The sequence below is a fragment of the Chiroxiphia lanceolata genome, chromosome 6 (assembly GCF_009829145.1).
Source record: "Chiroxiphia lanceolata isolate bChiLan1 chromosome 6, bChiLan1.pri, whole genome shotgun sequence".
NCBI lineage: Eukaryota > Metazoa > Chordata > Aves > Passeriformes > Pipridae > Chiroxiphia > Chiroxiphia lanceolata.
Genome location: NC_045642.1, coordinates 60,528,191 through 60,556,088, shown reverse-complemented (window position 1 = coordinate 60,556,088; position 27,898 = coordinate 60,528,191). Strand labels below are relative to the sequence as shown.

Sequence of the window (27,898 nt, the reverse complement as noted above, 5' to 3'; positions counted from 1 at the left end):
GACGGAGGTGAGAAGAGCAGGAGAGAAGGAGGAAAAGGAGGAGAAGGACGACGAGGAGGAGGAGGGCGATCTCGGGCGTGGATCCTCCGCCGGGCGGGGAGGAAGGCGGGAGGGAAGGAGGGTAGGAGGGCTGGAGGCGGGCGGTGGGCGGGCGCGGGGCGGTGGCAGGCGGGGAGGGAGCCGGGCGCCCCGCGGACCATTCGCGACCGGCGGCGGCGGCAGCGGCGGCGGCAGCGGGGCTTTGAGCGGCGCCGGGCCCCCCGCGGGCAGCGCTGTCAGCGGCGGCCGCCCCCTCCCCGGACATGAAGCCGAGCCCCGCGGGCGCCGCGCCGGCGGCGGGGCCGGCACCGGGAGCGGCACCGGGAGCGGGGGGACCCGCCGGGGCACCGCGGGAGCCCGATGCGCGCTGGAGGGAGAAGGGCGAAGCGGAGGCGGAGCGGCAGCGCACCCGGGAGCGGCTGGAGGCCACGCTGGCCGGGCTGGGCGAGCTGGAGTACCTGCGGCAGCGCCAGGAGCTGCTGGTGAAGAGCCTCCTGCTGCGGCGGCCGGCGGGAGCGGCGCCCGGGGCGCAGGGCGGCCGCGGGGACGCGCCGGGAGAGGGGCCGCCGCCGCGCAGCCTGGAGGAGAAGTTCCTGGAGGAGAACATCCTCCTCCTGCGGAGGCAGCTGGTGAGCGGGGGCGGGGGTCGCCGGGGGATGAGGGTGGCGAGCGCCGGGGGATGCGGGAGAGGAACGCCGAGGGAGGGATGCGCGCCCGCTCGGCCCCGCGTGTCGGTGTGACCCGCGTGTCGGTGTGACCCGCGTGTCGGTGTGACCCGCGGGTCCTGCCCGTGGAAGGGCGAAGAAGGAGCCGGGGACCCCCTCGGGGAGCGCCCCCGCCCCGCTGTCACGGCGCAGGGGAGGCGGCGGGCCGGTGACAGCTCGGGAGGGAACGGGTCTTACCGGCGTTTTGCCGGTGGCCGCACAGATCCCTTCGGTTCCCGGAGCCAGACCGGCGGTCCCACTTCCATTCAAGGCAAGAGAGGCGCTGCCGTTGCCATGAATGGAAGTTGGGAGCCAGCTCCCGCGTCCCAGCCCCGACCGGAGGTTACGAGCGCTCGGGCACCGGCAGGATCGGGCTCGTAAAGAAGGGATGCTTTTGTTGAAGGACGCGCTTTGGAGCTTGTGTGGGAAGAGGCGGAGGGCGGCATGAAGCGGCAGATCATTTTTCAATGAAAATAGCGTACAGCTGTGCCTGGCGCTCTTTGTGCGCGGCTCAGCATTTGCTTTCACCCAGGGAGAAGTTGGATTGCGTGATTTATTTCACTGATTTCTTTTCCCCACCCCGCTGTTTTTCCGCCCCCCCTCCCTTTTAATATTTCCTATTAGCCTTTCGGTTTACTTAATTTAGGATTATTTCCTTCTTCAAAAGATAAAAATTAATGATTTTTCTGCTGAGAAGGGGGCTGGCTGGCGGCCGAGAGCCATAGTGAAGGACCAGGGAATCATTACTCAAAAAAAAAAAAAAAAGACCAAAAAAGCCCGGGGATTTGTGGTAGCACTTTAATTTGTGCACTTGACATTGGAGATTGGAACCAGATGCAGCGCTGCTGGGGGAGGGGTCGCTGGTGGCAGTAGGTGGCGCAGCGAAGTCACCCCTTGAACCCATCACCTTCTCCAGCCTGGCTGCCAGCCAGCCCCGGCTCCCGCAGAAATGTAGGGGGAGACCTGGAATCGCCCCTTTGGGTTCTCTGAGGATGGTCTTAAATGCCAGCACATCTTCAACCAGCCTCGCCAGCGCTTTTTGCATTTGCTCTCCCTTTGCCCCAAGGCTGGGTTGGACGGGGCTTGGAGCAACCTGGTCCAGTGGAAGGTGTCCCTGCCCATAGCAGGGGGTTGGAACGAGATGAGCTTTAAGGTCCCTTGCAACCCAAACCATTCAAGGATTCTATGATTCTATGACTGGCCCACCCAAGGGGAAAGGTTGTCCTGGATTTAACGGATTTAGAATTAGTTCAGCTCTAAGCATCAAAACTCTTTGCACTGAGTGTATCAGAGCACCCCCTGTGTGCTGATCAAATGATGCACTCAAAGAAACAAAAGTAGATGAACCTTCTTCCTGCCTCCTCCACTTTGCCCAAAGCCAGAGCAATTAAAGAGTATGAAGCTGAACAGGTGATGGATAAGCAGCATTATAATACACATGGGGAAACTGATTGTGTTGACCGTGGGTTAATGAGTGCCTTGCAAAATCATTTCTTATTGCTTATTTTATGCCATCAAATTACCTTCATAAATAGCCCAAAAATTCATCTCACAGCAATTTTACACAATTGTAGTGGGAGAAGGGGAAGAGTTACTTTTCCTTCCTGCTGCACTGCAAAACTAATAAAAGGGCTGCGATCCCAGCCCTGGGAATCTTGCTCTCTGTATGGCAAGACTATAAGCTCATAAGTGTGCAGCAGAACAAGGCGGTTCCCACACTACAGGCACTTGTTGGCAGAGCTGTTTCGTCCCATTGTGTGAGCAGATGTGATCTTTGACTAACAGCACTGTGGTGGCGAACGTGCCCCGTTGGGCTGGCACAGCTGCCCAGCCCGTTTCGTGTGCCCGGGTCTGGTTTGACCCCAGCACACAACGCAGCTTTGTTGTTACAGCTGTGGTCAGCACAGAGTGTTGGTCTTCCTAAATCATGGAGCGTGCTGCTTATGCAGAACTGGCTGGAAGAGGCTGGGATGAAGTGCCTGCGTAATTCTTCACTGAAGTATTTATCATCTAAAATTTCACGGCTTTGTTCAGGGTTTTTTTTTTTTAATAACAGAATGTTGACAGGGTACTCCCACAATGCTCAGATGGAGAAGTCTGTCTTTGGAACACCTCCTGAAGGAGCTGATGTCCTTTGTCTTCTTCTTGCTTTCCAGAACTGCTTGAGGAGGAGGGATGCTGGCTTGTTAAATCAGTTACAAGAGCTGGATAAGCAAATAAGTGACCTCCGCCTGGACGTGGAAAAAACAACAGATGAACACCTTGAGACAGACAGTCGTCCAAGTTCAGGTAAGGGCCCAGCAAAATGAAGCCTCCCTTGGTACCTGGAATTAAACTGGATGTAGTTTTTCGTGCTGTAGTTTCCAGCAGTACAACAGTGAATGTTTACAGCATGTTCACACTCTGATAATTAGTTCCTACTAACAGAGTTCATCTACCGCTGAAAAGGGGCATCTCAAGCTTAATTAGATTTTTAGTGTTTGAGTGTTTGAGGCTTTTTTTTTTTTTTTTTTGCAAGGGCACCCTCAAATTAGTTCAGGAAGTTCTAATTGTCCTGCATATTAGGAAGGAGACGGTAGGAAAAAAAAAAAAGGTGAAAGGAAACACCACCAGCAGGGGGAAATGTGTCAAAATTGATCCTACAGCCAGAAGGGAACATAGCATAAAACAATTTGATCCCCATATATTGAATTTCATCTCATTCTAACTGTGTTGAAGCCAGTAAGTGGTATTTAACTATGGGGAGCTTTTCCTGGAGGCATTTAGACTTGTTCTAAAAGTACTAAAAAGTGGAGAATCCACCAACTTGCAATTGTTAAAGCCATTGCTAATTTCTAATCTGAATTTGACTTGTTCCAGCACTGATTTTTTTTTTTTATATCTTTTTCTCCCCTAAAGAAAGGTCTCTCTCTAGTGCACAGCTTTTCCTCCTCTTGGAGGTGCTATACAGTATAATTCCTGGTTTGTTTTTTTATTTGATGAGCTAAACAGGTCAAGTTCATGAAGTCATTCATTTTAAGGCATTTTTCCAAGCTCCTAAATAGCTTGATGGCCTCTTTCCAGTTTTTTAGCTTTGTTTTAAGTGTACTGGATTCAAGGACTGGGCTCACCATTCCAATGTCTTTCTTACCAGTGCTGTATGGACTGCTGAAGTCATTTCCCTGCTGCTGTTCATTAGTCTCTTTGTACATCCAACAATCTCATTAGCTTTTTTTGCCATATCATTAAGCTTGATTGAGCTGCTTTTCCACGCTGACTAAGCCCTTTCCAGGATTATTGTTTCCAGGATGCATCCCCATTCTGTAGGCATGCCCTGCATTCCTCGTTCCTAAATGTGCAATTTAAATTTTGTTTGTGGTATGTAATTTTTTCTTGAGTGGTCCTAATTTACAAGGAAATTAAGTTTTATGTGTCTGCACATTATTTACCATTTTTCTTCTTTCCTGTCATCCACAAATATTACATTTATCCCCAGAACTTTGAGGAAAATAGTGAACAGCACTGGGCCCAACACTTTTGTAGTCAAGTAATAGTTGGAGAGTCTGTCTTGGAAATATAACAGTATTAAATGAGTGGGCTGCCAAAGAGCCTGGATCCTTCTTGCTAAAATCTGAAAATCCCTGTAAAGGGATTAAAACCCCCACTCATGTAAAGGTTAAAAAAAAGTTCAAAATTTCTGCTGTTTTACTTTTAAGTGTTTTACTTTTAAACAGAATCCTTCTTGGCAATAAGGGTATTACTAAATTGGGGGCTGTTTTTGGGGTGACTGAATGAAATCACGTAACTAATTGCAACAGAGGAAGCCAACTCAAACATGAGCTTGACTGCCTTTCTGGGGACACAAATGGTAACTTTGTGTAGACGTAACTAACATAAATCCAAACTCTTATTTTTATAGGGTTTTATGAGCTGAGTGATGGAGCCTCTGGATCGCTTTCCAATTCATCTAACTCTGTCTTCAGTGAGTGTTTATCCAGTTGCCATTCTAGCACTTGCTTTTGCAGCCCTTTGGAGGCAACACTGAATATCTCAGATGGACGCCCTAAATCTGCAGGTATAGTAAAAGCAGGTCGAGTACATCATACTCCAGGAGGTGGCTTTGGCTTTGGAAATACTGCCTCAGGAGTACCTGGGTTGGATTAACCCTTCTTCCTTTCATGTGACGTCTTATGCTCTGAAAAGATTCCAGTGCCTCTCACGTACATGGGTCGCGAGGCAGGACTGTTTGCCCTCTGCTGCTCCAGCCTTTCATGGGAACATGTCACTCCAAACACATGGAAATAACTTGTGAGGATATAACAGCTGCTCTACCCAGCAGAGGGCAGTGGTACCTGTTCACAGAAACCCATTAGTCGGCTTATTTCTTGTGGTTTCCTCTGGAAAAGCATTTTTAGTAAATTGTGATAATTAAAGATACCTCATAGCCAAATCCTCATTACAGTCACAGAGTAAGGAGGTAGCTACAGGTTTTAAGGGGTCAGGGTGCATGTCAGTCTGTTTGTAGCAGTCATTTTTGTCAGTGCTGATGGTCCTCAACCCCCAGGTGACCGTGGTGAGGTGTGTCCTGCATTTATAAAGTGTAGGCCAATAGACATTATGAACAGAGAAAATATCCTTTGTCTCTTTGGCAGAGAGTTGAGGACTTTCCTTGGACACTGGGCTGAAGATGCAAACCTTGATGTGTGGGATGATTAAACAGGAAGGGCTCCTCTGCCCGCTGTCCATAAAGGACACTTCAGTAGGACTTTTGTCCTTTGTTTTGTGGATTATTGGTTGCAGACATACTCATTCAAAAGCCTTAGCTCATTCTGGGCTGTGGAGGATGCTTCCAACCACGGTATTTCTAATTTCCACTCTGCTCTTTGAGTTTAACTTATAGTGATTTGTTGTGAATCAAGTACATTCATGCTCTTTTAATTCCGAAGTGGGAAAACACAGCTTTGGATACATTAATTCTGAGGTGCTGACAAGTCCTTTAAGTTACCCTTTGAGCAGCTTGAGGTAATTTAATGCTCCCTGTTGTAAAGATGTATGTGATCTTCATGGGCCATGCATAATAAGGAAAACATACGCAAGGAATTCCAGCTGATTGCATTGCAATACGTATTTTTATGTATGTATCATGAAAGCCTAAACCTCTTATTATTCATACTGTCTCACATTTAGTTCCTAAAACTGGCAGTTTTCGAAGAAGTCTTTTTGTCAACATTTCCTGATTCCAACAGAATTTAGGAAAAGTGGGAAAACTGTGAGGAACTTCATGCTCCTAACTTCCCTGTTCTTCCCCGCCTGCTCACACAGGAATTCTGTCAGCTGCTTTCATCAACGCCTGTGAGACCTCTTTGAAATAAGCCTTAGATAAGTGATGAGCGCCGAGCATTCAAATTTGAGTACCCTGGCTGAAGTTTCCAGCCCAAGGGTAGAAAACAGGACTGGCAGAGATCTGGAGGGATCATTTAGATTGTACCCCTACCCAAGCAGACAAGGGCAACTTCTTAAGCTTAAGAAAATAATAATCTTAGGTGCTTGGGTTGAAGCCCTGTTCTTAAGGTCTCTTACCTCCCCAGTAAGCGCCTTAGCCATTAAATCTGACTCATGCATCCTGAAACGCACTGGATTTCTCTTGCAGAACTCTCTTTGCAGAGCCAGGGCTAGGATGTCAGCTGGATTGACCTGCACTCCTTGTACTTGTGTGAAAAGATGAACCTGTTTCCCATTCTTGAACCCTTTATTACTCAAAAGGAGCATCTGTTATTATTATTAGCATTATTATAATTAATATGGTAATAATAGTAATAATGATAATAACAACAATAATAAAATTAAATCTGGATATTTTTTCCTGACCCAAGACATGCTTGGAAGAATCCAGAAGTTAAATTTATCAATAAGTTAGAATTCATTGTTCTCTTGTCTATATTTTTTTTTCCTTTGGATTTAGTGAAGTAAAATGCAAAGTTCATATGTGCTGAGGCCTGCAGTGAGTTTTACAGGTGACTGTGTAACATGTAAGAGACCCTTGCACACTTCTGTGTGGCTGAAAAGTAAGACAGGAAGCTCTTCAGAACCTGGGCTGAGGCTTGAAACCTCAGAACGTAAAAGTTCTCATTAGGGCTGTGATTTTTGTTGTTTTAATCATGTGGTCGTAGTGGGGCAAATTCCTAAGTAGAAGCAGTTACAAAGAGCCCCACAGAAGAGTAGTGCTGCTTTTGTATCACTTGAATGGCACGTCCTTGGTTGCAAAACTGCTGCTGCTGTAGTTAAAACGTTGCGTTGTGTGCATAGATGGGACCGGTGTCCTTGGCAGCACGTTAGAAGCATAGCACAGGTGTCCCTGGCAGGCTCTCTAAACTCTTCTAAAATGCCTTTCAGATCTCATAGGCTGGATGGACTATAATAAGGAAGGCCAGCATGAGGACCAGACCGCAGGCTCTGTCTGTCGCTCTTTGTCCACACCGCACTCAAATTCCCTCGATGTCGTTGCAGATGTACATCCCAAGTACCAGTGCGATCTGGTGTCTAAAAACGGGAACGACATCTACCGCTACCCCAGCCCGCTCCACGCTGTGGCTGTGCAGAGCCCCATGTTCCTCCTCCCCGTGACTGAGAACCCCCAGCGAGAAGAGGAGAGGCTCGGTGGCGATATTAGCGACGTTTGCACCCCGTCGGAAACGGACTCGGGACAATCCGCCAACACCTTCCTCCCGCAGAGCTCCTGGCCGGCGCCCTGCCCTTCCACCAGCAAGAGGATAGACAGTTACATCTTGAGCCTGGTCCAGAAAAAGACTCACGCCGTGAGGACTAACAAACCCAGGACGAGCCTCAACGCCGATCCCACCAAAGGGATCCTGAGGCACGGAAGCATGTGTGTCAGGCAGCCGGCAGCCGTGGTGGCTCACGGCAACGTCGTGAGCCTGAAGAGCTCCAAGCAGGTGTGTTTGCCCCCCGGTGGCACCCCCGCTCTGGACCACACAGCACCCTCTCCCTTAAAGCAGAGGCCGAGGGAGCCAGCTGGCGAGCAGCTGGAGAGCAGGAAGGCACCTTTGCCGGCAGCTTTCCCACCCGGCACAACAACGGAACTTCAGAGCAAGCACCTGCCACGGGGTGTCAAACCGGCACCGCCGGAGCTCAACCGCGGCGTGGCGGCCACAGCAGGGGATGTCCCCAAGGAGAACGGCCAGCTCTTCGCTGCATCTCCCAAAGAGAGCCCAGGGAAGCCCGTGGTGCTGCAGCCAGAGAACAGGGTCAGCCAGCCTCCCAAAAAGATCCTGCTGAAGAGCAGCTTGCAGACAGCTCGCTCCTCGTCGCCGGCTGTCGAGGAGAGGCCCGCGCTGGATTTCAAAAGCGAGGGCTCTTCCTCGCAGAGCCTGGACGACGGGCTGCTGGTGAACGCCCAGTACATCCCTGCCCAACAGCAAAGCATGAAACTTCACAAAGGCACCCGAAACGTCAAGATTTTGAAAAGCTCTGCGTTGAAACACAGGTCCCACCTCACCAACGGGCTGGAAAACAGCTCGCAGACCTTGCGGGAGAAAACCAAACCAGTGGGCAAGAAGTGCCGCTTTCCCGAGGAGTTGGATACAAATAAGAAACTGAAAAAGCCCTCGTCCCGGGGGAAGAGAGGCAGTGGGTTGCCGCTGGAGCCGGGCCCCCCCAGCCGGCAGGGTGGCCTGCACAGATCCGCCCTCCGCTCCCACGGGCATGGCCGAGAGGTCGTGGTGGCCAAACCGAAACACAAGCGCGCCGACTACCGCCGGTGGAAGTCGTCGGCGGAGATTTCCTACGAGGAGGCCCTGCGGAGGGCCAGGAGGAACCGGCGGGAGGGCGTGGGGGTCTACCCACAGGTGCCCCTGCCCTACGTCAGCCCCTACGCCTACGTGGCCAGTGACTCGGAGTACTCGGCCGAGTGCGAGTCCTTGTTCCACTCCACCGTGGTGGACACGAGCGAGGACGAGCAGAGCAACTACACGACGAACTGCTTTGGAGACAGCGAGTCAAGCCTGAGCGAGGTGGAGTTCGTAGGGGAGAGCACGACCACCAGCGACTCTGACGAGAGCGGGGGCCTGATTTGGTCCCAGTTTGTCCAGACGCTCCCCATCCAAACGGTCACGGCGCCGGAGCTGCATGAAAATGCGGCAAAGGCCTTTGTCAAAATCAAAGCCTCCCATAACCTCAAGAAGAAGATCCTCCGCTTTCGGTCAGGCTCCCTGAAGCTCATGACGACCGTCTAGTGAGGTGACTTGGTGGAATGTATCTGCTTCTGCTTTCGGAAGCAAGGTGCTTTTTTTTTTTTTGTACATATTTCCACAGAATTTTTTTTTTTTTATACAAATATTTAAAACTTAAGGTAAATTATGTCACTTGTCTTCAGAACTTGGGTGGATACTAGTGCCTTTTACGTGGAAATAAAAGACCGTTATAAAAAAACAAAAAACCAACATAACACTGCCATTTCAGTGGTGAACAGCCTCCAGTGCATGGTGTCAGAAGGCTTTGAAAAAAGGCTAATGTTTCTGAGTATGGATCTCCCTTCCCTAGTTTTTCCAGTTCTGGGTCTTATACAGGATATCGACAGCTTAAGGTCATAAGTTTTTAGGGAATAAGGGGGAGGGAGTGTGGGTGGTCTTCATGCTTTTGCTTGTCCCTTTCTGCTGCTGCTGTTGCCACATCTTGAACTTCTCCCTCCTGGTACTCTGGCCTGTTTTTTTTTTTTTTTCCTTTTCTTGTTGATTCTCTTCTTAAAACTCACCCCTGTCCTCCTCCAGCCTTCCTCCACCAGAAAAGGGCTCCTGTTCAATCTGTCTGCCTTCTCTGGAGTGCACTCTGCTCTGATCTCCCAGGAGTCCCGCTGCGGATGGCAGTGGTGTCCAGAGTAAACTGCTGGAGCAGCTGACCAAGGCTTAGTAACTTCATTATATTGTGTAAAACTGCTTTTGAAAAAGAAAAAAAAACCATATGCATGTCACGTGCATGAGTATCAGTAGTTTTAATATTCCTGTTGATGTCCAATTTACTGTACATCATCAATGGCTGTTTTTATATATATATATATATATCATTGTGTAAATTAATATAACACATCATATGCTGTAATAAACAGTCTGTTTTAATACTTTTTAAAGTTTGTTACGTTGGTGCAGACCCAGTCAATGGTTTTATATTGGCATTGCCACCACTTAGATGTGTCTGATGTGACCTGGCTTAACGTTCCCTGCATTTAGCCATGCAGGAAACAGAGCAAGTTTAAAGTGTTGCTGTGGATGTGACTTGTGCTGTGAGGGAGTTGGATTGTCATGGCTCCTCTTGTTCTTCCCATAACTTGCATTTTTCTAAGGGCAAGGTAGGATTTAGGGTCTCAGAGGCATCTTCAGGTTGTTGCTGACGGGCAGCTCACGTTGCGGAGCAGATGGAAGTGTAATATTAATCCTCCTCGCTGTCTGGGTGCCTCCAGACTTTGGTTGGTACAACACAGGGGCAGATGGTTGGTTTCTGTAACCAAATCGATCTGTGTAACGTAACAGGTGTCCCTCTGAAACCTCCAGTAAATGAATCCCCGAGAGCTCTGTGCTCTGGGAGCTGGGCTGGGTGAAGGAGAGCACAGGTCTGTGGTGACCTCCTTAGCTGTGGCAGCTGACTCTATCACAGCCCTGGCAAGGTCATGGAAAGAAGTGACTATTGTGTCACCCACTGGTCTCTGTCTCAGTTTATTCCCATAGGACTGGAGGTGAGTCTGCCAGCAAAAGAGAAAGGAACTATCCATAGGCCACACTGCTTCCCTTCACAGCAACAGCTGTGCAGCTTCCTGGTGGGAAGGCTGGAGGTTTTTGGCAGGCTGAGCTGGTTTCTGCAGGTTCATCTTCTGCTTTGGCATCCACGAAGTGGTGGACATACAACTGGCGTGGATGCTGTGACTGGTATGGATTTCAGGGATTTGTGTGCAGCCTGTCCATTCCATGGCAAGATTCTGCTGAGCAGAACCTTCCTTTGTGGTTCCTCTGTGTCCTTCCTGCTGTCACCCACCTGAAAGGCAGAGCAGCTTTTTTTCTCAGGTTCCCTTGCATAGCAGATGTAGGAAGGAGAGATCCACCTGGAATTAAACATCTCTGGCAGCAGTTCCTGAGGCAATGGGAACACTTTTTCCAAGAGGCAGATTCTATTTTTTAATCTGCAGTGTAGTGAATCCCTACCTATAAAATGTCTTATACTACTTTTTCTTCTTTTTTTTTTTTTTAAGTAGAGAGATATCAGTTTCTGTAAGTGTTTTAAAGTACATCACAAGCCTGTGGATTCAGTGACCCAGAAAGTCCTTGCACTTCCATCTCCCATGATGCAGGAAAAGCTGTAACTCTCTTTATCTGCTTATAACTGTCCTATTGCTTTACACATGGAAGGGCAGCTTGTGTATATATATATATGTATGTATAAAAAATTTATATAATGGTATGAAATAATTCATCCAGAAATTACTGGACAGTGGCTGCCCCCACAGAGAGGGGAAAGAAGTAATGTTTGTTATTGTATATGGCATTACTAAGGCTAAGCAGCAGCTTAATGTATTCCCATGAATAGCTGATGGGTGTTGTATCAAACAAAGGGAATGTCTTGTGGAAGCTAGTAGTTTCTTTCCTAGAATATCTCTTAATCATGCCACATAATCTCTCTTTGAGCGAGAAAAACATGTGCAAATCCCTGTAAATCTCCTCAAAGTTGTAGCAGAGTTGCAGAGAGGATCCTCAGACGTGCACTCCATCTCTCTGGCTGTAAAGGAGCCACTGGTGGAGAGACGAAGCAACCAGTGGATGAGGTTTTAATTGCAGGGCTATAGCAGATTGCCTTGTTCCAGGTGAGGGAGGCTGCTTTTCAAAAGTGAGCTGCTGAATGGTTTCTTTTCAGATAATTGAGTAAAAAAAACCCGAAATAACCACCTAAATATCGCTAAGACTGTATCAGCTGCAGCCACTGTATTCTGCAGTTCTCTTGCTGAATAGCTTGATACCAGACTGGGAAATGGGCTGATGGTATCTCTGTCTTAATTGCATCTGAGTCTTTTCAGTTTGGGGAAGGAATTTTCCTTTTTTTACAGGATTTAGGTAAGCATCCAGAATCCTTTAGACAGGCCCAGGTTTTTCTATCTACACCCAACCCCCTCCATATTTCTTTTTTATTAACAGATCTTAACAGTGCTGGAAAAGTACTTGATATGGTCCCAATACACAACACACATTCTCGTCTCTGGTTCTGATTTAGGAAACACATCTGAGTTAGTAAGTTTGGCTGAAAAACATCTGCTGATCTTGGAGACCAGTTGAATATCTGGCACTTCTTTAAGCTACCTGGCTTTCCAGCTTCACAGCCTGGAGTCCTTGCCCGTGTATTTTTCATAATGTTCACATTTTAATCATCCCCAGTGTTTATGGTTGCCTTTGGAAATCTGAAGCAGGAACATTTCATTGCGCTGGGACCTGTTTCAAGGTGGGGGTAGGTTGTGGTGGGGAAGTTTGGGATTAGGTATCCCTATGCTCTGTATGTAACTGAGTGCAGGAAAGCACAGACACAGAAAGGAACACAAGCAGACCCCTTTAGGTGGATTCCTTGTGATTCAGGAAACACGGTGTTTCTGCACACCTGGAGCACCATCGCTCCCGCTGCGGGAATCAGCATCACGTTCTGAGGGGATGAGCGTGTCACTGGGCTGTCTGCCTTCCAGCAGGCTTTTTGGGTCTGTCTTCTGCTCCCCAGCCCCAGCCACCAGCTGTGGGTCAGCAAATAAAGAATCAAGCTGTGTCTGGTGCGTGCAGGGTCAGGGAGACGTCCCAACTGCGTGGGGCCCCTGCTGTGGACCTCATGCTTGTCCTGAGAAATCCAACGTGCCTGTGCTGCAAGGGCTCAGACAGCTGGGTCTGAAGGAAGGGGGGAATGGAGAGTCCCATAAATAGAGTGGCCTGATCCTGCTTCAGCCGTATTTCTAAGAGAGGCTGAAAGAAGAGGTGTTTCAGCCTCGTGTTTCAGCTCAGTAAGTTGGACTGGACTAAAGAGAGTCCTCTGAGGGACTCTGCCTCCTTTTTTCCAGAACCCTCTGAATGATCAAGGCCACTATCAGCACTGCCAGTTGCTCAGGTGCTTAAAGCATCTGACCAAGTCCTGCAAGAACTGGAGATAAGTGATGAGTTTCAGTCCCCCAGGTCTGTTTTTGGCCTTCCATGGCACAGCCCCTGTTTGCAGAGAGCTTTTAAGTCCCAGCCCTCTGCAGCTTTCCCTATCCTGGGGCTTCAGAGGGAATCTATCCATCCCTTACAAGTTTTCTAGTTTCCTTATGGCTTGGGGTTTATGCTGGATAAGGACTGAAAAGAAATTCTCCATGACAGTCCTGTGCCTTCAGTAATCTCAAATCTGTTTGTTGGCTCAGGGGAAGGTCAAATGGCAGCTCAAGTGGTGCTCCTCAGATGGCAGCCAGCAGAGCCATCCCTCAGGGACCTGCATCCCTTTCTGTCACAAAGGGCAGCAAAGGCTTGGGTTGGCTGTGGTCACCACTTGGCAGATGATTCACCACAACGGGCACAGCTTTCCCTCAGCATGTGATTTTTCTCACAGGAGGGAACAAGGACGTGAACATTTTTGAGGAAGCAGAAACAGCTAAATGCATTTTTAATAGCTAACTTCAGAGTCTAGTATGTACCTTTGGAGTAGCCAACAAAAATACACAGCACTGAGCTGCTGGTACGAAAAACTGAGCCATTCTCAGCTCTTTGCAATGTCCTGTCCATGGTAGGAGGGGACACAGAAACCAATGGAGACAAATGACAAACCCCAGGTCTGTTTGTCAAACTTGCTTTTCTCCTGAATTTCTCTGAACCTCCAAGGTGTTGCACTGGGGCTCCTGGCATGGCATGGTGTTTCTTTTCCTAATGAAACATTATAGATGGAGAACTGTGGTGAGAATCAATTGGTGCTGAAGCGTGTCCAGAGAAGGACAAGAGAGGATGAAAGGACTAGAGAAGAAGTCTTATGACAGGTGGCTGAGGGAGCTGCGGGGGCTCAGCCTGGAAAACAGGAGGCTTAGGGGAAACCTTCTCGCTGGTTGTAGCCAGGTGGGCATCGGGCTCTACTCCCAAGAAACAAGTGATGGGACAAGAGGAAACAGCTTTAAGTTGCACCAGGAGAGGTTTAGATTGGAACTTAGATTGAAACAGGCTTTCCAGGGAAGTGGTGGAATTGCTATCCCTAGAAGTGTTCCAGAAATATGTGGATGTGGCGCTTGAGGACTTGGTTTAGTGGTGAACATGATGGTGCTGGGGTAACAGTTGGACTCAGTGATCTTAGAGGTCTTTTCCAACCTTAACTGTTCCATGATTCTACAAGTGGCTTTAGAGGTTGAAAATTCTCACAGTGCTGGAATGAGGGGAGATATAGAAACCAGTGGGGGATCCGTTTAAAAGGGATACTAGAAAGTGCTTTTTTACACAGCAGGGAATCTGCTACCACAGGAAATAGTGAGACAGATGTAATATCAGCAAGTTCAAAGGTGTTAGAGAAGGTAGGCATGGGTGTGCTCTACCATCCCCAGTCAATGATTGTGGATGCCAGGAAGAGTGTGAGGTGAATGGACAGTAAATAGTGGCCAGGCTTGTGTGCTCCCACTCAAGATTGTCTTTCCCTGTTGTTGTTGAACTACCCTTAGCTGGAAGAGATGCACCATCCTGTTGACACAGCAGACGATTTCCTCTGCTCCTATGATCTTGGAGTAGCTGATGGGGGTTGTCTATGCAACTGAATTTCCTCACTCTTTATTAGTCTTTTACCCTCCCAAGTGCTGCTGAAGGCAAGTTTTGCATTGCTTTGCAAAGAAGTTCACTTTCCACGCTTGGCTGACACGTGTTTGTTCAGACTGTGGGCATCTGTTTCTGGTCACTCTCCTGTGGCACAATTTCATTCACCCTTTCACATGGGCAGCCTGTGCTGAAGTCCTCTGTTACGGTGAACATCATTCCCTGACTTACAAACACCGTTATGGACACAGCCCATAGATGATCCTCATGACTTCAGTCCATACATTATTCTACATGGGAGTCACTGTTGGGCAGCAATTTTACACCCTACAGTTGCTTATAAACTCTAGAAAAGCTGATGAACTCTAAGCCAAATAAACCATCCTAGAGACAAGAATGCCTCCACTGCTCCTTGCCTTGGGACTTTGCTATCCTTGGAGAGCGTTTCTCTCCGTCTCACTGTGTCTCCATTGGTGCTTTGGCTTGGAGCAACAGAGCAGTCTGGGAGTGAGTCCCATGGTCATCTCCACTTGGTGAGTGCTGGTTTGGACAGCAGAGCAGTTTTGGGGCACACTTGGTAGATGCCTTGAGAACACTGACCCAGATGGTCCATTCCAGGGACACAGCAAATGTGTTTCTACCCGAGCAGGGACATGGGGATCTAACCCAGTGATGGCTCCCTGGAATAGCTTCCAGTCAAAATATATGGGCAGGTTTGGTCCAAATGACATTGGGGACCAGACTAAGCCTAGGCTAAAGTAAACACTTGAACTGTGTATATTGTACTTGTGGGGAACTCTCTTTGGATCTGCTCCTTTTGTGCTGAGTGACCTCTAATGTAAACAGAGCCTTTCTCTCAATTAATGGCCTTTGTTTCCATGCTGTATTCCTTTAAGATCAATAAAGTATATTAACGTTAATACCTTCATTTCACTGAGCCAAACTCTGAAAATCTGGCTTTTGTTCTTTTTAAGGGAGTTGTAAGTCCTGGGAACTAAGACTTCTGTGACTATACTAAAGGAAAACCTCTATGATTTAGACTCTGACCTCATGATGGGGTTCATGTCGTCAGGCTTTGTAAGAAAATTGTTTTATCCCTCCCAAAAAACTGTCAAATCTTCTGTGGTCAAGGGCAGGAAGCTGAAAAACTTGCAGCCTGTTGAAAAATAGTTCCCTGTATCTCCTTGTGAGCCTTGAGCCTTCAGAAATGAGGTTTTCATGAGGAAAGAAGGCATGAGGTACAGGTAGGGGAAGGACCTAATCAATCTTAATCTCTGAAGTGCTCATGCAGTAAGTGTTTAAGCACGTGATTAAGCCCATTCTTACCCAGTGAAGCATTTCAGTCCACGATTTGAGTGTGTCGTGTTTGGGGTGAATTAAACACATGTTCAGGAGTGCTCAAGGTCTCTAAGCTTTGCAAGTGTCCTATGTGTGTTTGTACAAGCTTTCCCAGTGACTCTCCTTGGCTACTGCTGGAAGGAACTCCCTGCTCTCCCTTAAGAGCCAGACCCTGTACAGTGAAATTTGATTCAAACTCTTAATCTGAATTTGGGAGAGGCAGCACCTTGAGTCCATGATTTAAGTAGTAATAACAAGGAGTGCTTTTAAAGGAAGAAATGAACTTGTTAATTGTTGTATTTGAGGCCACTGGGCTAAAACCACTTTAGATATATGAGTGAATGTGCTTTGTGCTCTGTATCAGTAGCAGGACTTTGTGTAAACCCTGGGAATGACACTCAGGAAGAGACGGAATGACCCTTTCTATATTTGCTCCCTTCCCTTGGATGCCCAGGTAGATTTGGGAAAATGAGGCAGGCAGGAAGGGCTAGGCACAAGCACCAAACCTGTAGGGTCTGCAGCACCACTCATTCATCTGCCTGACTAATCTTACTTTAATCCCAGTTTCAGGCAGTGGGATTAGCAAAACAGTGGGATCTGTGAGCTACACAGAGCCGGAGGATAGAGCTGGGAAGTGCTGGATGCAGAGGGTAACTTTGCCTCACTTCAAGGAAAGCTGCGGTTCGTGCAAGCAGTAGAGGCAAGGGAATGGTTAAAGGTTTGTCTTCTCTTCCCAGACACGTTATTTACAGTGGGTCGGTTTCCTTTTGGAAGGGCCCTGTGTAAAAGGAGACGTTCCCAGCGTTTCTCTGGGTTAGACCTATATCACATTACAGTTTTCTTTCCTGGACTCCTGACTGACATGATTTCCTGAAGTTGCTCTCCTCTCGGGAAGGTGAACTCAGGAAAGAGTAGGAGTTTGCTAAAAATCCAGAGTCTTGGAAAGCAGAATCACGGTGATGTCCTTTTCTTTCTAGACATAAGGTCAGCCCTCAGTGCTGGATCATGTTCTGTATCTCCCAGTGTGGGGCAAGGGCTGGGAAAGGAGTGGGAGAGGGAATCCATCAGGTTTGATAAGAGAGCAGTCTGTAAATCCTGTTGGAGCAGCTTGCAAAGGCCATAGTACCAGCCACAGGAGCAGCTCTTGGCTGCATCAGGTGAGTAACCATCCCACCCGTGGGCAGTGAGGTCAAGGGCAGTGGTAGCCACTGACCTGGGTATCCTGACCCCTGCCTTTACTGAAGCCACCTTCCTGCCTCCAGGCCACAGCAGGCAGCATGTTCACCCTGGTTAGTGTTTCCTTTACTGCTTTTTTTTCTCCTTCATGAGATAAATTGTGGCTTGGCATTAAAGCCAAAGAGCTGAATGAAAGCGAAGCTCTGGCTTGTTTCTCCTGTCAAACACTTCACAGTAGTGTTTTCCTTGATGGTGAATTGCTTGAAAGGAAGAGATATGATCCTCTTCTCATCTGCAACATACTCATTTTTTACAGGTGTCTTCTGAGTGGTTTGTATGGAACAACAAACACATTGAGGTAACACATCACTGTCTTCAGCACCATGGGACACCCTGAAATTGCTCTGTATCTGCACCATCCACAGCTCCCCCAAGATGTTTTTCTGACAGGGATATCAGAACTGAGAGGTTTGGATCTGACTGATCCCACCTGAAGCCCATCAGTGCTTAGGGTGAAGATGTTCCTGCAGGGAGAGGAGGAAGCACACTCAGAAGTGTTTATTATTGCTGTTGAGTGACAAGCTCCCTTTCTTTCCCCTCCCCTTCCCTGCCATGGAGATAGGGATCTCTGCTGTGGTCCCTGCTGCTTTCTTTTTCCTGTGTTGATCTATGGTAAGACTTGTTGCCTTTGAAGGATGGTCTTAGCCCTGAGAGAGGCTTTTGTTGCTGAACCACTGACATTTGATTCAGAGCATGTTTTCCTCTGGGCCCATTGCAGATGCCCACCATCTCCCTGGGTAGGTTGCTTGGGCTCATGAACATGGTAATGTGGGTGCTCTGAGCCTTCCTCCTTTCCCTCATCTTTGCCACTAAAACAAGATTTTCTGACTTTCGTCCTCTGTCCTGTTGACTCTCATCTGAAGTCATCTGGCTGTGGGGGTGCTCCTCATGACTTCAGAGCACAGCACTTATGTCTTTGGCCTAAGTAAAAGTTGTGGATCCATCACAAAAATATGAAATAAACAAATAATTTTGTATTAAAAAAAAAAAAGGCAGTGGAGAACTGGCTTTTCTTTCTGTTGGGTTTCCACCCTTTGTTAACTACTCAACCACAAGCATCATGATGCAGACAGGAAACAACAAAAGTGAAAATAATAGATCACCATCCCTACTGTGTAGCAGAGACTCAATGCACTTTCATGGAGAAGGGGGAAACAAAAGGCCCTTTGTCCTTCCAAAGGACCCTCCCCTCACTTATATTGATCTAAAAACCAAAATAATTTACTGATCTACAGTTAGGAGAGATGGCAAAATGGACAAAGTGCAGCGAGTCCCTGTGCTAGAAACTGATTCCTCTGGCTGCTGGATCCACTCCTGTTCCTGTTGATGGATTCTTAGACTGTTTCCTCGGTGGTCAGGGCTGCTTCCAGAAACTGCTCCTGGTGCACCGATGAAAAGGCCAATTTTGTAAGTAAACATCCTAATAAGCAGATCTTGACAGATGGTTTGTTGCTCAAGCCCCACATAACCCTTCAGCTGCTGTCAGTGTCTCCCACGGATGTTTCCCAGGAGAACTTCCCCACGGTGTGCTTGGGAGCTCTCAGCTTTCACAGCACGTCCGGCTGCATCCCAAGGAGAAGCCTTGGTGCTTGCTCAACACATTGTGGGTATGTCTTGGGAACAACAGACTTCTGGAAACATGTTTCTCATAGCATAAATAAATTTAGGCTCCCAGTGAAGCCTATTGGTGGCTGAACAGGGTAAGCAAAGGTGTCTGTGCACAGCGGCTGCTGCTGCTGTCTTTTGGTCCCTGAGCAGTGAGAAATGTCCAGTGTTACATGAAACAGAACAAAAAATGTCTCGTATACTTTAAGTATCCTTCAGTCCCTTTTGTCTTGGTGTTGCCTCATCTCAGTCTTTCAAAAAATCTGTCCTCCATATTTTCTAACAAATCGTAGAATAAATGTCATTTAAGGAAGTGATTTTTCCGAGTGAATCTCCTCTTTTCCCCCCATTTCCTTTGTCTGTGAGTCTGATGAACTGCTCCGAGCCCTGGGGTCAGCCCATGACACTGCAGTCACTCGTAAGATCAGCTGTGCAGTCCTCAGGCAGATCAAATATTTCTGCTAGTAGCTGATGGGTAAATACGGAGACTTTATCTTGTTCTCCTCCCAAAAGGAGCTTGCGAGACTGTAAGAGAGTTCATACAGTCTGTCTTCCAGAGCAGACAATGTAGATTTGGCTGATTTGTGTATCCCTGCAGTGTTTGTGGTGGGCCGTACAGGACGTACAACTCTCTGCCCCTGACTTGAGAGCAGCTGGAACTGGACTGATGTGCTGTTGAGAGGGAACTGGCTACAGCTGTCCTGCAAGGGTGTCTGCTAGGAATGGTCTTGAAAAAAAGATTCTGTTTTGGGAAAAAGCTTAATCTTGATTAAATTAGGCGGCATTCCTGCCAAAGTGGAGCAGAACACAACCAGGTAGAAATTCTGCAAAAGGGAATTAGTGCAGCAACTGTGGGTTGTCTCAAGAGCTGGTCTCTGGAGCACTTCACTGGGTTTCATGGGCTCTCCATCTGTGGATGCTCTGGTGTTTCCTCCCTGAGATGGTCCAACATGTGGGATACCCCAAACTGAGAGGTGTGCAAGCAGTGAAATCCCCTCTTGCTAAGCAGCCTGTTTGGCAGCAGGCTGCCCCAGGGCCCTGGAAACCTGAACGGTGGAGGAACCAGATGGGTGACCAGGCAGGAAACTCAGCAGGTTTCTGATGTTTGGAGCCCTGTGCGAGTTTCATGGGAACCTGGGCAAAATTGACTCACCTTGCTGAGATTTTGCTGAATTGGTGAATTCCTCTGAAATGCTGTTTTGCCCGAAACCTTCCGAGCAGGTGCAGTATCTCCAGCTATCTTTTGAAGACAGAGACAACGCATTCCCCTGCGCTGGCAGCGTGGGTCTTCTGGGAGTCAAAGAAGCTCTTGCCTTTGCTGTTGAGCCCTCTGCCAGCATTCACACTCTTGAAGTGGTGTCTAGGAGGGAGGATACAGGAACTTGGCAGGGATAAGCAAAGGATGCTGACAGGTTATTCTGATCCTTAGAAAATCATTGTGTTCTCCTCATTACACTACACCTCATCCACCTACTCTGTCTTGTCTTATAGACTATAAATTCTCCATGTTAAATTAATTCCCCAAGTTCTCTATTTGTTTTCACAGCCTCTAGCTGAGTTTCCTAGGTGCTACCCTCATACAAACAATAATTAAGACGGCTCTGTCCTGCTGCAAACCACTTCTGAGGATGTTCCCTCTAATTCTCTTCCTTGTTTAGCGTTGTATCATTAAAAGGCATGAGGTGGTTAATTGGAGGCTTACAGCTTTTGTGACTGATGCAAACCAGTGTGTGTGTAATTGCTGCAAACGCTCAGGTGAATGCTTTAAAGGAAAAGGGGGAAGACGCAGATGGCCACGAGCAGAAGGTTCCCCGCAAAAGGTCAGAGGGAAAGGTTAGTGATAGGGCTGCCCCGAAGCTGGAAAAAAGAACCTAATACCTGGACAACTGGTGAGGAGCCTGGCTAGAGCCAGGCTTTGTTCCCTAGAGGGGGCTGCCGCTGCGGAGGAGATTGTACATCAAAGCTCTCATAAGAAAACACAGCAGAGATCAGTATCGCCCAGCCTGTGGCACTGGGGGAAATGGATTGGTTGACAAGTCGGAGGCCCTTTCTGGGCAGATGGCTGGGTAGGAGTTACTGGCTGCTTGCAAAATCTCGGAAGGAGCCTTTAATCTGCGTGTGATACTGTATGTTTTAGCGAGCATCCAGATGCTTATCTCGGCTGCATTAGTCACCAGGAGAGTCTGCTCTCAACCTCTCCTCTTCCAAACCTTTGCTGCAGGCTTCTTCCCCCGGTCTTTCGAAAAGATGTGAGCTGAACGCTGTAGGATTTGTTGGGCTTTTTGTGCTTTTGACAAGGAAATATAACAGGGATAGGTTTTCTCGGTAATATTCTGCACAGCATATTTAGTGGTGTGATAGACTTTCGGAGCCTTGCCCGGGGAGCCAGTGGTCTGAAAAGTTTTATCACGCTCCAAAACAAATAGTTCTGTCTTGAAGCCCATTAGAAAAACAACTACAAAGCTTCTCCCCACCTGATGTTAAATGCCTTGCTGTGCCAAAGGTAAACAGGATCAATCAATCATCCTCCCAGGGACCATCTGACGGGAGTCCACGGATCAAGCTTGGCTTTTGAGGTCATTTTTATCTGCCTTGGGGACCACAAACTGACCAAATTGGGGTCTTGCTCTGCACGTGCAGCTGAAGAGCGCAAGGTTGGGTCTGGCAGGGTGTGTTAATTAGGCGTATCCAGTGTAAACATATTTATTATGATGAGGTCTGCAAAGTGGTGAGACCTGGGCATGCAGGCCCTGGCCACCTCTGTTATTCTGCAAAGCCAATATTGCCACTGTGCATCTGCTGGCTTGGCCAAACAAGAGCTTGATGCTGCTTTTCTTTCCGTGCTTTTGTACCTGCGGTGTTTTGCTTGTCTTTTTTGTAAGCCAAAAAAGAGCTTAGCTCAGTGGGGAAACCAAACTCCCAGCAATGCCTGAAGACTGCAGACGATGTAATAGTCTGAAGTTTTGCTAATCCAGACAGTAACATGAGCTCGGGGTGTTCAGCTGAGGTCCCACTATAACTTTGCACATCATCCAGTGAGATTTAGAGCCTACCAGGTCATGGGCTGTGTATGCAATTAAAAAGCTCCTTTCCCTGAGGAGTTCAGAGTGCAGAGGCAAAATATTAACCTCCCAATTAGTTTATTGCAGCAGACTGGGGCACAGAAGTCAGATTATCCGGGGGCATGCTAAGACCACTCATGTGCCATTGAACTTGGAAAAGGCATTTTTCACGGCATCTGGTTTCAATCAATTTGTCATCAGTTCAGGGTCCCAGACTCATTTTCTGGGACCATTAGAGAGCAGAGCACTGACACGGGGTTGCAGCTGTAATCCAAACATGGGCATCCAAAGTAAGATTCCTGCTGCCTCTCGCTGGTGACTGTGTAGAGAGTGAGGGTCTGGAGGGCACACTCCTCTGAACAAAGCTCCTCTTCCCATCTGGGAAAGCCTCAGGCTGGACCATCCCCTTCAGTCGTGCCATGTGCAGCTTGGTCATATGTGCGATGCCTGGAGAGACCTTAGCAGAGACCCAGTCTCCATGAGTTGCTAATGGAAGTCTCTGCAAAAGCTCTCTCCCACATGGAGCAGGTTCCTTCCCCAGCCTACCTCTGCATTTTGCTCTTAGGGCTCCAACCACCTTCTTGTGCAAGCAGCCGGTCGTGGCTGTGACTCTGCCAGCACAGGAACGTGCTGAGAGGAGCCTGGTTCATTTAAATGTGTTCAACCACAGCTCATGCTTTTACAGCATATATTCAGTGAAGCAATGCCTTTATCTGCAATACTTAGCCTTTATCTAACATCTTTTCAGTCTAAAGCTTTTTTTGAAACACAGATTAAGTAATAACAACGTAGGATAATTGAGTGCATTTTTTCACAGTGACATAATGATACTTATCTGTGGCTACTGAAAAGCAAGGATAATATAGTATGTCAGTGCTGTATTATCTTGCTTCTGAAAGAGAGCAAGTTTGGCATTAGGGCTTAAGTAATTGAAGTATGGCTCCTTGTACCAAAGCCTGTTTGTTTACAATAAATCCTAATGCATCTTTCTACTGGATATTGCAGTGTCAGAAGCACTGACGTGACCACTGGCTCTTTGCAACCTGTGGGGCTGGTGGTGTATTGAGTCTGGAGAACACACTGTGTGAGAACTACATGTGATGTATTGAGCATAAGCCACCTTGCTGCGAGAGGAGGCGACCTTGGGGATCAGTGTTTGTGATGTGTGACCATTTTTTGGATGTCAGGTGAGACACAGTTCTGAGCATGCTCTGCTTGGCATTGTCATGGCTTCTGTGGGTAATTAGTTATAACGCAGCTGTGAGCAGACCTTACAAACCCACTGGGTGATTTTATTTGCACAGGAGGCCAGGTGGAATAGAACGACAGGTTGACATGGTGAAGCAAGCTGGACTTCCTTTAAAATCCAGTATTAAAACCCAGAGTGAGGAGGAAAACCTGGATTAACACCCCCCTCCCAACCCCTCAGACACACAGGTCTCTTCCGCAGCAAAACAGCCTGTGCATCTTCCAGGAAAACTGGAGGATCAATAGGAAAACAGATTTAAATTGACTTACTGTCCAAAAGTGGTATTTGAGTCCCTCATGCATTTGTTCAGGCAGAACATGATGGTGTGTCTCTGGATAATTTTCCACCTGCCTGTTTTGAATATCAGATGGAAGCATTTAGCTGGCGAGCTGGAACGGTGCCAAATTTCACAGGAGCCTTTTCTCCCGAGTTCTGCTGTTTTTGTAACTACTCAGACAGGATTATCTGAGCATGCTCCTGGCTGGCACACAGTAAATGCTGAGCAACACGAGTTGACTCTTTGTATGTCATCACAATTCCATAGTTAATGTCAAGGATCAGGCTGCTAGGGCTTATTTAACTGTAATTTGCAGGTTCTCAAAGGGCCAGAAGGGTATTTCATGTCCTCTGAACCTGCAGAATGACACTGGCCCATCAGCAAAGTCCTTTCAGACACTGAGAAAATCATTCACGCCATTTTCTTGCTGGATTTTTGGGCAGTGTACCCCGGCACGTGTGACAACTGTGCTCCTGAACGTGCCTGAACGCTTCTTAAGTCTCCTAAGCATTCTCTAATAGGGTGCAAGTGGGGATTAATTCAGCCAGGTAATGTGTTGCTTTGAAGTTGTTCAATCTATTAAGTGCTTAGCAGCATCGGATACAACTGGAATACTGATGTCAGGACTCCTGCTTGGCTCACCCATTACTTCCCTGTGCAGTTTGATTGGTGTTAATCCCGAGGAAGGAGGTGGTGATGCTGGTAACTGTTTTGCCTAGTGGAAAATGAGTATGGTCAGCCCAGTTCTCGTATGTGGTTGGTATCTCCAGAGCGCAAGAATTTGTTAGCTTAAAGCTTTTCTCTAAATGGGTGACAACTCTTCTCTGATAAACTGTGGCTGCCCTGCATGTGAGACCTCAGACACCAAATAAACAGTGCTGGCATCAGATAATTCTGTTTAGAATGCTGTGGCCTTAGAAGTGCACTATCTTTTGAAATGCAATGTTTTTTTCATGGATTGTTTACATCTTCCTGCAGTGACTTCATGTCATCTCCTGGTTCTTCCGTGTCTATGAAAGCTTAAACCACTGATCCTAGAAAGTATTTACAGGACTGGCTTTCTTGCTTTCTTTTTCTTGGGCTTTTGGGGACTGACTTATCTATAATTCTCTGTCATGCTCATAAAAAGTCTACTGGAGTGCTGAAGGGCAAACTAGAGCTTGCAATCACTAGAGATGTAGCATTTTTGGAAAAGGCTTGAGCTGGTGGTGTGCTCCGAGGGTAAATGTTGTGGTTAATGGACTGCACTGGGAAACAACACATAGATGTTCTCGTGCTCGAAGTGTAAACCCTTAGGTCCACTGGTGTCGAAGCATTATGGAGTTTTCTGCTTATCCCCTTTAAAACACGAGCTGCAAACTGTGAAGAGCACAACCGTTTGCAATTCAAGGGAAGGACCATGATTTGGGCTGGAAACCTTTGATGCTCAGGAAGCTGTGAGCAAACAAGACTCAAGCTGGCTGTGTGAAATCACAGAGTACATCAGCTGCAGAAGAGAAAGCATGAAAAATCCGAGAGTATTAAAAGTGTTTATCTAAGTTTCTTGCATGGCCCCTCTTATCACAGCATCACAGCACCTCCCAGATGGTAATACATTTTATCTCCTTGCCAACACCCTCACAGGGTTCCTATCCCTATTTTACAGTTAGGAGACCCAAGTGGAGGTGCTGAGTGATATGCCCAGTGGCACTTGGGGTTTCTGTGGCAGATCAAGGAATGAAGCTCAACTTTCCCATGCCTCAGGCTAATTCCTGAACCCCGTGGGATCCTTCTGGAAATGAGCAGAATGGCTTAGCAAAACACAGCAGCATGTGGAAATAATGCTCAAATTCAGGAGGGGGGAACCCATCCTGGACTCTGTAGGTGTTGGCATTTCAGTCTTGGTCTTTTGGAGCAAGGTGATGCTGTGCATTGGAGAGCTGAAGGTGGCTCTGGAATGAGCAGGACAGAGCTGCATCAAGGAGGGATTATTAGTCCACACTAATAATATATCATGGCATATAATATAGTGTAGCACAGTGCTGACCAGGCTGTGCCATGCTGAGGGCTGAAATGAGCTGCTGGGTTCTTGCTGCCCATGCAGAAGAACTGGGATTTCAGGCTCTCTCATCACCTTGGGCCAGAGCTGCATATCCTTGGCTTCTGGCAGGTCAGTGGATTCTCCAGTGCTGTTTACCCTTGTGAAGGCACTATCCCAGGAAGCTGTTTTGCAAAAATGGACTTCCTGGATGGATCTGGCAGTCTTTGAGCTGCCAGTTGCCTGAATTACTCTGAGCTCTTACTCTTTCTTTATTATCCCTCTTCTATCACTTGATCCTTACTTTTCCCATTCCTTCAGAATACCTTCATCCTGACAAAATGTTTTAGAATCACAAAATGTTGGTGTAGGGGAATGAATAATACAGAGAGAGAGTGATTATTTAATGAGTCCAGGCTATTAACTAACCTGCTTCATTCATTGATAATGTTTAACCTATTTGAAATTGCAGCACCAGATAAATGCTACTAAATAGTGCCATGCCCATAACTTGATTGCAATAATCCATGAGGGAGCGTGTTTCAAAATGCCAACATTTCCCAGCAATTAGCTGGAAAACTAATTCTTAGCACAAGCATTGGGAGAATACGGTGTTTGAGATACTGCTGGGTGTGTTAGATGCTGATTCTGGAATAGCAACTGCACTTACTCTGGGCTATACCAGTGTCCAAAGGCTCTTTTTGGAGGCCAGGGGAATAATGAATAAACAGGCAGCCAGCCTCAGACTGAAGCCTATGGCTTTGTTTAGGAGGGCAGGCGAGGTTGCAGGATGAAAGGAAGGTGAGGACGAGCACAGGAGGCTCTGTTGGCTGCCTGCCTGCTCCTCACCGCTCTCCATGGTGGTTTCACTGAACAGGCGAACTGGTGTGCTGTCGCCTGGGAATGCTGTCAGCTCCTCAAAACCTTGGTTTCTGAGCTCTTGCCCTCCTGTGCACACTCAGCAAGTCTCCAGCACTAGGAAAAAATAGTCTTTCATTGTCACTGTAAGGCAGCAGCGCATCACGAAGTCCTCATCTGAGGAGATCGGAGATGAGTGTCTCATTTGCATGTCTAACAAAGCCTTGGGTAATCACCAAGAGGACGCTGGACTCAGTTGAAAGACTTGGACGATAGCACTAGGTGTTTGGAAAGAGGCATCTGTGCAAGGGAGATTCCTTGATCTGCCTCAGATCTGGGTTTGGGCGCTTGTCTTGCAAAAGGATGTTGCAGCAGCGTCACAACGCATCTGGAAATTCCAGATTTTTGTGGAAGGCATGAGATCCAGAGCTGGGAGGTCTGGGACACCCTACAGCTTGTTTTCTAAAACACTCCTCTGTAGCAAAAGCAGTGTCAGGAGTGCAGGGTCATCCCTGGGCGGCAGCAGAGGGGAGGAATAACCGGGGGCTGCTCACACAGCTGAGCTCACTGAGGGCGATCCCAGCTCCAGGTCTGGCTGGGCACTGCAACTGTCCTATGACACTGTGCAAAGTCCTTTGAAGATTGCCACGTTGTCACAGAGGTAAGGCAGGGAATGATCTAAGTCTTATTAGCGACTGTAAAGCAATCAGAATGCTGGCTGCAAAATTACCCCGTGGGTGAGTAGGGCAGCAGAGACTTGAACAGGCCGACTCCGACCTTGAGATGCAAATGAAAATCAGCAAAGAAGATGCATTAAGGCTTCTGGAATATGGGGAGATGAGCAGAGTGCAGCCCTCATACAGAAAGACCCGTTTTACTGAAGTTCCACAAAGCATATTTCCACCTGAAGCACAATTAATCTCTATTTCCCCCATCCCTCTTTTTTTTTTTAAATCTCACAAGACACAGGTATGGCTTTGCTTTTACCTGCCGCTGTGTATCACTGGTAATTCATGATGTTATCCCAAGGTGACTGCCCACATCTGGCTCAGGTCATTCTCTGACTGTGGAGGTGACGGTGGTGTAGCCAGGAAACTCTCTGGGCTTAATTTCCTGCCATTCCCCCCTCACTTGGGAGTGTCACATCCTGCAGGCTGGTCAGTGGACCCCAGCACAGATGTCCTTAGCTTCACAGACACATCTTTCACACCTCAGACCATCTGATTCCCCACCATATGCTGCTTGTGCTTACTTTTGCTGATAAAACATCTCCCCAGTTTCTCTGTCCATGTTTGTTCCCACTCTGACTATTGAGCTCTGAGGAAAATCGATGTGAGAAATCCCACGGATGGCTGAAAATATTGCTTCACACACACCCCTCCCCCCTTTTAAATTTTGATTTGCATTTCTGCAGGACAGGTAGCATTCCTTAAAAACAGCAATGTGCCTTCTGCAACATCCCAGCCCTTTTAAAATAAAACTGAAGGAGTGAAATATTTTGGGCAACTCTTTATTTGTAAACACTGTGGCTGACACTTTCTTTCTTCCATCCACTAAAATATAAGCATTTTCTATAACAGGACCTTCCTCTGCAAGTTTTCCAGACAATGTCATGATGTGCTGGGAGCAAGTATAGAATCATAGAGTCATGGAATGGTTTGGGTTGGAAAGGACCTTAAAGATCATCTTGTTCCAATCTCTCTGCTTCTTGTTTTACTGTTTGTGCTGAACTGTTCCTCTCCTTGCA

At 47.6% G+C, this 27,898-nt stretch overlaps 1 protein-coding gene across 6 annotated transcripts; it reads left to right on the top strand.

Annotated features, from left to right (window-relative positions):
* Window positions 1–267: 267 nt before the first annotated feature.
* On the top strand, window positions 268–18,075 carry DACT1 (dishevelled binding antagonist of beta catenin 1). 6 transcript variants are annotated; one of them, XR_004357690.1, is made up of 5 exons: window positions 268–668; window positions 2,900–3,032; window positions 4,642–4,797; window positions 7,116–13,554; window positions 17,340–18,075. XR_004357690.1 is itself a non-coding variant. In XM_032691562.1 (5 exons), exons 1-4 carry the CDS (start codon window positions 303–305, stop codon window positions 8,972–8,974), a joined length of 2,514 nt encoding a protein of 837 aa, XP_032547453.1. In that variant the 5' UTR covers window positions 268–302; the 3' UTR covers window positions 8,975–9,020; window positions 17,340–18,074. The 6 variants fall into 6 exon arrangements, 5 of the variants coding, with proteins under 5 accessions (XP_032547453.1, XP_032547452.1, XP_032547455.1 ...); XM_032691562.1 differs by having other exon boundaries at window positions 7,116–9,020; window positions 17,340–18,074; XM_032691561.1 differs by lacking the exon at window positions 17,340–18,075 and having other exon boundaries at window positions 7,116–9,020; window positions 9,509–13,813.
* The last annotated feature ends 9,823 nt before the right edge of the window (window positions 18,076–27,898 follow it).